Here is a 9,144-nt window from a genome sequence, read left to right as displayed (position 1 = left end):
ATTAACATCAATATCAACAATAATCAAAAATATTAAAATCAATATAAGTAATATCCAAACTATAAATATCTATATCAATAATAATCAAAAATATTAACATCAATATCAATAATAATCAAAATATTACACATATCAATAATAATAAAAAATAGTAAAATCAATATCAATTACAATTAGTGTAGCTCTGACTTCCTGTTCTCTGTTAACAAGGGGCAGTCTTCAGTGAACGGCTCTTTTCAGAGTCATCAGTAGGCAAGGGCGGTCTACATGTCTCATTCTTAGGTACTTTGTCCTGAAGAAGTCAGAGCTACTCCTGACGAAAGCCTGACAGTTCTAAACTTGTCCGACGGCAACCCGCTAAAACCCCACTAATTGTTATGAATTCCCGTCGTAAAAGCGTATCCCCACAATCAATATCAATAATTATAAAAAATATTACAAAAATCAATAATAATATAAAAAAAATAATATAAATATCAACAATAATCAAAAATATTAATATAAATATATCAATAATGATCAAAAATATTATCATCAGTATCAATAATAATCAAAAATGTTAATATCAGTATCAATAATAATCAAAAATATTAACATCAATATCAATAATAATCAGAAATATTAATATTTTTGATTATTATTGATATTTCTTTTTATACAACCCTTAATTGAATGCCGTGATGTAAATTATTTTGAAAATATTTTACTGGCATACCATTAACTTATTTTTTGAATTGATTGTTACAGTAAAGATAAATATAAAATTTTCTGGGACACCCTGTACCGCGAAGTTCAATTCCAAAACTGAAAGTTTTTATTGGCACTGGTTTTCCCATATGATGCGTATTTCTTATAAAAAATATGGTGTATTACATTTTATTATATTTCAGTTCCTCTTCCTAATGTAATTAATCGAATCCATAATTGAATGACAGCCATAAAAATTGATCGGAAGTGATCAGATCAGTAAGGTTTTACATTTTATCTTATTCCAGTTCCTCTTCCTATAATACATTTGCTTTGAGCTTTCATGGCAACTATAATTGATTCCATATCAAGTTAAAGCGATGGAAAAAAGGTTAAAGGGCATTGGACCTCGACCATTGTCCCAAATAATAAGTGAGAATGATTTATCATTTTCATTTTGAGTGATCAGAATCATTAAGAATTTTTGCCTAGAAATATTGATCACAGGTTCAATATTGATGGTGCATATCAATGACCAAACTCTATAGTTTCATATTGTTATAAATGATCACTTGTGTGAGGTCTTAGGAAATTATGTAAATAGGCGTGAATATTTGATGTTGTATTTTAGCTCACGCACTTTTTGTTTGCAGCCAAGATTCATAAATTTCCCTGGCGGCGATTTCCCCACAACTTCGTTACTTCCGGGCGTTACTTCCAACTTTAGAGAACGGCATATGCCTTAATGAATCTCGTCAATGCAGACAATTCAACGTGATTTTGCTAGCTTGGAAACGTCTATTTTGTCCTATTTTGTGCTATTTTGTCCATCAAAATTAAAAAATTGTCCCACTTAACGAAAAATACTTCTACATTCACTCCACCAGCGAAGAAAGCCAAATTTGTGTGTATATAGTACATGCATCCTGTTAAAATCGTCCACTTTAGTGCTGAGATTTGCTCTTATATGTCCGACAGGCCACAACTTCTTCAAGGACATCCCATTTAAAGGTGGTTGGTACGATTATAACAACTGTTTTCTACGTCACATTGAGGCCTACCCAGTGGGCACAGGTTAGGATTTCGACGTTGGAATAGAACGTTGAAATTTCAACCTGATTTCAAACAATCTTTAGGTTGAAATCAGGTTGAAGTCCATCAGGTTGAAGTCCATTTGCAAATACAACGCGGTTTCAACCTGATTTCGACGTCGAAATTGATTTCGATGTCGAAATTTCAACGTGATTTCAACGTGATTTCAATGTCAGGTGTGCCCACTGGGTATCACCCAAACATTTTTACCCACATTTTAAAGCTAAAATTCTCTAGCAGTTTGGATTCTAGAATATAAAAAAAATGTGTATCACAGTGGCCCATTGAACAGTACATGACTCCCGAGTGGTAACCACTACATGTTTTGGTCATACTTTTTGCACTAAACATTCATATATTTCAGGCCTAAAATGGACGAGGTAATGAGAAACTGCATGTATGAGCTGAATTCTTATGTGGGTATATAATAGTAGGGGATGGGGCGGTCAATCTCCGTTGTTAATCGGTGCAAACACACCCCCGACTTCTCTAAGTTATGCAATCAATATATAATACCCCGCCCCCTAATAACACAACCCTTACCCGACACCATACGTTTATCAGGGGTCAGGGGGTGAATTACTTTCTTCTATGTGATATGCAAATAATTTGTATCATTATGGTAGGGCTACTTAATATGATGAGAAAAAAAAATAGGTAAGTGACTTTTGATTTGTTATACAGTTATTTTCATTTGATATATTATTTTGAAGCTTTGTTTCAGAGGTAGCGGGGACCGTGAAACACGATATTTTTGTTACTAAAATGATAACCTATATGGAAAAATTAATGTAAAGTGTAGCATACAAACCAATCTTTATCACCTTTTAGTCTCAGCTGAGTACATGTAATTTATAAAGAGCTTTGAATGTTTATGATTAATCATATCTTTTTTGCAATTTCAAAGGAAATAATTGCAGCGTGGAAGTAATAAAATTCCAGCATTGGACACATGACTAAAGCGATCAGCTCCGTAGTCACATTTCCAAATACTTGAGACATCGCCGGTAGAAGTAAGTTAGGAGAAGTCAAACCCAACTCGCTACCTAAACTTGCCAGTGCCCAAGATGCCACATTCAGTGCCCCGTTATACACTAACCCGTAGCGTTCAAAGTTGGACATTTTCACACCTGATCTCTGAAGGCAACTCCTTGCAATGAGGTAGTAGACCTCAAGCAAACTGTACACAACAACCACAAGAGCAAATAGTAACAGAAAAGTAAGTTCTCCTGTTTGTATTGGCTGGGATGACGTCTCAGAAGATGTTAAAAGAGCAAGGGGGGCGAAGAAACGCAAAAACCAATAAATATAATTGGCAATGTTTGTGGTAATCAGAAAATATTCGGAAATGGTGAGCGACGATATCGTCAAGCGCATTTTAAGTCGTTTCATTGTCTTAAGTAAGGGGGGTATAAGGAAAAGAACCAATGGCATATGAAGCACTGCGTGGATGCTATTCCAGATGTATACATTTCCATCCATCCATGTTTTAAAGTGACCATTTAATATAATTAACATGGCGATGTATGTAACAGAAAGAAGTAACGATCCAGCTATGACAAAAGTTATAACACGTTTCTTCGTGACATTATGCTGTTCAACTGTTTCTAGGCTCTGACCATTGACGTCTCCATCAAGTTGGTCCACACTATTGCAGCACCTCGAATTTGGGCGATTGATCTTATGCATCGTGCCCCAAAGATTGAATAGAATTCCTAAACTGATGATGAGAAACTCACCAAGGAATGGTTTGAGAAGACTTTCTAAGTTTTCAAGCAAGACAAGGACTATGTCGTCGGTGGTGGCATTTCTGTCTGCTGAGTTTGAGGAAGGGCCCACAGCTGTCGATTTGTTAGAACAGTCTATAGTAAAGAGATAGATCGGAAAGAGTGTCAGAGTAAACCAAGCCCAGAGTTATCCAGTGATCATCAACGCGATGAAACAATGGAACATAGCACAACCTTGTAACGCGACACCTTTAAACTTGGCGTAAAACACAATCTGAACAAAAAAGGAGGCTACGTACAATGCATCAAGTAATGCGGAATAAATGCCAAAAAAGCTGTTTAGAAATGGGTCTCCTTGTTTAAGATGAGCATAAAGAGTACTGATAGGTTGACAAATCAGGTACACAATCCCGCCAATGCCAAAACCTACGACTGCATACGAAATACCTGCCCGATGAGAACGTGGACGCTTATCAACTTCTTGAATGGTGTCTTGTGGCTCTGCATTCGAATTGTCATCGTTAGTGGATGACCGCCGAGAAATATCTGAATCATCCATGTCATCTGAAACACCCATAATTGCTGAAACACGAATGCGTCCCTCTCGGATCCAACGTGTCCTTTTAAACAAGCCAAATGTACAAAACGCAGTAGCCATACAAATATAGACTCCCTTAAACACGTACGATAAGTTATAGATATGGTTGACAAACCGTTGTGAGTGATGTGTGCACGATACCATGATAGGGAGAAGAGCAACGGCAGCACCACAGCTTCCCAGGAGGAATATGATCATCAGTGAGGCGTTGTAACTTTCGTGACTTTCACCTGTATCAATCTCAGGTTCATCGCGGTGATCATGACGTGGAGAGTAGTGCGTAGTGCCAATGACATTGTTGTGACGCTCTCTTAGAGTTGGTGATTCGCTACTAGGTGATTGCGTCAGAAGCGGAGAAGTCTCATCAGCAGTCTGTAATGCAAAGAAACAAGCGGACATTTAATCGAAGGGCCGTGTGGCTCTTTCATTGCACCATGCGTACAAACTAAGTACACCTCATTTAATCGCTTGCTTATTACATATGACACAATATTTGCTTGGGGTACTCTTGCGCATTTACTTCTGTCACCTCTAAATCAAAGATGGTGTCCAAAACGGTCACCACATTCACATACTACTATATTTTGATCATTACTTTCAATATCATTACGTGATCATAACACGATTGGTGTCATTAAAAAGATAATTCATCTCTCTACATTTTTATACCAAAGTTAACGGAAGAAACTTGACAGTAAGATTTTGAGCCACAAAGGTGCTTTTTTAGTTATTTATATTTTATTACATATTTCTAAAAATATTTGTCCAATAGAATTCTTATTTTTCAGAAAATAGACTTATATCCAGGTAGTGGAACATAATAATACACGTATTCCTGGAATGCGAAGTTGTCCAAGGAATTTTGGTTGACGGGTCCTTCCCGGGGTGGTTATTCTAAACAATTTATATGCGGCATGTGCCACGCAGACCTCTGGATGCTGACTTTCTCTATACCTACTTTTTGCCGTCAGTATATCAATTCTCACCTCAAAGCACCCAAATTTGCGTACTTGGACACTTTTTAATTGGGCACATCGATCTCTACTGAAAACCTACCATCGATATACAAAAATCGCTGGATAGGTACCACCAAACTGTGGCGCATCAGTGGCGTAGCTGAAGGTGGGCAGGGGGTGCAATTGCCCTCTGGCCAAATTTGTGGATTTGGGTCCCCAAAAGGGAGGGGGAAATATCATATCATATCATATCATTTTATTTGCCAGCAAAAAGACACAGACATGAAAAATTAGTTTTGTGAGCCCAAATAAGGCAAAATTCTAATAAATTTGCATTGGTCAAAAATTAATTAAAATTAAAATTTCGCGCGCATTTGAAAAGAAATTATGAGAACCATTTATATCCCAAATTCATTTCAATTAAGATCAAATCAGTCAGAAAAGTGCAATTTTCGTCTCAAAAGATTATGACACTTTTTAAATTACATTATTTTTTCAATAGTTATTCACTAGTTATTTAAAACTCACCTCAATATACCTTTCTATTCTTTCCATGTCACCCATTGTGTATCGGTACTGTACTGCCGCTGTGTTTCATAAAGCTGTGTGATCTTCTGGTGGATTAATCTTCGATCTCAGAAGTCCTCAGAACGCCACTAATCCAATTGCCCCAGTGAACTCGTATTTCTCATAAGGCCACTTTGGGTTGCGACGTTGGTATACCACTCATAAGCTGGAACTATTCTGCACATACTGTAGCATACATATACTAATATCTGTTCAAGGAATTTGAAGATGTCACAGAACAAAGAACATATTGCTTCAGTAAAGCGCTGTTAGAAGATTGTGACATCCGGGTGGAATCTTTATACCCGATCCGATACCAGATTATTGACGTGGTGTAGTCTAAGAAACAGACTTACTGACAAGATGTCTTTCATGTTTTTGATTTGATTTTGATACTGAAACAGGGAAAACCGGAATGTACCACTGCATATATTTAGATTTCAGTCACCTGCACGCAACGCGGAAATAGTGTAAAAACAATCAATTTATTTCCTCAATCAGAGACCTTTTCTGCAGCATAGAACGGCAAACAAAGCAAACAAAGACTAACAATACCTATTGTTTACCGGTGACTCAATTCATGATCGAGGCCCGCGATATAACCACAAATTTGGTCATGATTTCGTCAGGGGAAGTCCCTAGATATACAACCTCTGCATAAAGTATGACCTTCGCCACCATCCTGCATGATCATGGTGAGTTTTCGTATGGGCAACCCAGCATTATATTATATCAACTGTTTAATTAATACCATTAAGTCTATATTCAATTAGTCTATTACCAGAGAGGTTAATAACCAGTTAGTTTAATAATCATATGTGATGCGATCAAGCAATCAGTCGGAACTTGGAAATATTGATTTTGAGATACAGGGTGTCCCAGAAAAAAATTACCGGGCGAATAAATTTGGACGTAAGTCGAGAAATATACATCATAGAAATCAGCGTGAAGTCCATCTTATTCTTCATCTTATACGCTAATTTTACTGGAATCGTTTGACTGATTGCGAAGAAATTAGCGATTACAAAACGCATGCGTCAATTCACTTCATTCCAAATTTGAATGAAATATCATTCAACACAATTCGCACTAGTAGTTAACACTGTCAATGGCCTTCATATTTTGTTCAATGAAATCCTTTTCGTTCTTTTAAAACATTACAATCTGTTTCTTTCAAAACGTTTAATTAGGTTTTTTTCAAATTTAAAAAGCTGCACGATATTGAAAATGAAAGCTTGCATGTAAGATGATGCTCGGTACCTGTAAATATCTTTTTTCGTTAATGTTGATATTAATGTTGCTTAAAGAATTCCAGCTGGCTTAAAACATTTCTCTCACACATTAATGTTTTGGGAATATTTCCAAGAAATTATAATGCCAAGTTTAAATTTTTTGAATCTTCAACATTAATGTTGCATGGTAAAAAATCACACGTAAAGCTGTAAGCAGTTGATTATTGTCATTCTTGGCTCAAATGTTCTTTGGAAACTTATAATATAACATATTTGCACAACCTAAAGAATTAAAGTTGGAAAGCTTCCAATTGCAAACTGTTATTTATCTTCAGTGAAAGCATAAATAATATAACACCGTCGGATTATAGAATAGAAAATGTTGACTAAATATAATGAGATACACACACTTTAGGAAGCAGTGAGCGAGTATGAAAAAAGCGCCTGTTGATCAAACTTGTAATGAACTGCATTGATGCGCGTATTATATAATCAATAATTTCTTCGCAACCAGACAAATGGGGTTTTCTGCAAAATACAGCTTTGTAAATGCTTTTTACTATCCTATATTAAAGAAACTGAAAATTTAATATTTCCAAGTTCCGACAGATTTTGCTTCATCGCATCACATATAGTCTAATGTACATTTAGTCTAATAATGTTTGGTCCAATGACCAGTATATGTCTACTAATCATAGTCTAATAACCATTTCGTCTATTTTGTTTTTTAAATAACCCTTTGGTCCGATAATCGTATTGTGTAATAACCAGTTAGTCTAATACCATTTCATATATTTGCCAATTCGTCTAAAAAATGCCATTTCGTTTACTACTGGTATAATACGCGTAATGAGACGAGCACGTGTATAATTTTAAAACATACTACATGTATCAAATCTTATGTATTATTGTCAGGAATTCTTAGTAAAATTATTCTTGTTTATTATTGTTTACTAATATATACAAATAAAAAAAAGAAAAAGAAGAAGAAGAAGAAGAAGACATGCGGCCTGCAGGTATTGTATATATATATACTCGAGCGATAGTGACAATTGACCGGGCTATCTCCTTTTCCTAGCATACTGCAGTTACTGTTCACAATACACCGTGCTCTCACCATTGACGCGTGACCTCTACCAACAGTGTATTTTATAGGTATAGGGCATTGCCTATAACGTCACTGTGTGAAAAATAACCGGCCAATACGTTTTGTACTCTCTGAAATTCTAGAAAATATAGTTTTGTAACATGCCCTAAAATATTTAGCTAATTTAGATGTTTGGAAATATTCGCACTTTGGTGATTTAGTAAGGAAGGGCACGCATGGCCTGCAAAATTCCCTGTGTAAATCGAATGCTACTTTTAGTGACTATCACTCACTTGTGGACCGCTCTCTTCCGAAGGGCATTAAAGCTAAACCACTTGACAGATATTTTTTGCACTTGATGTCAATCAAGAATAATGTATATATTACATGTAGGCTAAAAACTGAGTAGGTGGGGCACCTGCACCTCCCTGATATGTAAGTGACAAATAACAGCAAAAACAACTCCAACATCTGTCCATAACGTTGGTCAGTGGAGCGAGCCAGGGGTTTTCAAGTGGGTGATTATTGATTGGCAAGTGCCATATTTGGTCATAAGTACAGTCCACCATTCAATGTGGAGGATGGGCTAGACTTAATCGATTGATTTTGCTGGAGTAATTTCATGATAACCAGGTTTAACTACTGCAAAGGTCGAATCATGTTTGCTGTGCAGAATAACTGCACTATCGCTTTTCAAGGTTAATTTATAATAGCTTCTGCATCACCGGGGGTGCCATGGGTGTGGGGTATATGTGTCGGTATGAGTTATCTGTCATTCCAATTTCAAAACAAAATAGGTTTTCCTGTTTTTCCGCCATGGGCGGGCTACCTCTGAATTTACACTTAATTTAGGTGTAATTTGTCTTGGGTCCAATCTCTAGCACGGAAAGTTTGCTATATCTTTATATAATGATTGTTTGTAATCGATTTGGGGCTTTGTGTCTCATATTTGAAAGAAGCAATGTTTAATTGCAATATTTTGAAAACATGACGCGAAAATGTTGAAAGTCAGGTCAAGGTCATCCGAGGTGAATTGAGTATAGATAGCCAGATTGTGGATCATACTTATGCGCCAAAATTGTTTGAGGTCATTTGAGGTCGACAAAGTATATATTGTTAGATTGTCAGAATGTTCAAAGTTGTGCCAAGCGCATTTGCTGTCAACTGAGCATTGATAGTCGGATTGTCATAAGACATG

The 9,144-nt window shown here is 36.2% G+C and overlaps 1 protein-coding gene across 1 annotated transcript; it reads right to left on the bottom strand.

Annotated features, from left to right (window-relative positions):
• Positions 1 to 1,531: 1,531 nt before the first annotated feature.
• On the bottom strand, positions 1,532 to 6,190 carry LOC140143659 (uncharacterized). Its single transcript, XM_072165476.1, has 2 exons — positions 5,589 to 6,190; positions 1,532 to 4,476 (listed from the first exon to the last, which is right to left on the bottom strand). Exons 1-2 carry the CDS (start codon positions 5,622 to 5,624, stop codon positions 3,694 to 3,696), a joined length of 819 nt encoding a protein of 272 aa, XP_072021577.1. The 5' UTR covers positions 5,625 to 6,190; the 3' UTR covers positions 1,532 to 3,693.
• Positions 6,191 to 9,144: the final 2,954 nt, after the last annotated feature.

The sequence above is a fragment of the Amphiura filiformis genome, unplaced genomic scaffold, assembly GCF_039555335.1.
Source record: "Amphiura filiformis unplaced genomic scaffold, Afil_fr2py scaffold_25, whole genome shotgun sequence".
Classification (NCBI taxonomy): domain Eukaryota; kingdom Metazoa; phylum Echinodermata; class Ophiuroidea; order Amphilepidida; family Amphiuridae; genus Amphiura; species Amphiura filiformis.
The sequence above is the reverse complement of the archived record's forward strand: the minus strand, read 5'-3'. Positions and strand labels throughout refer to the sequence as shown.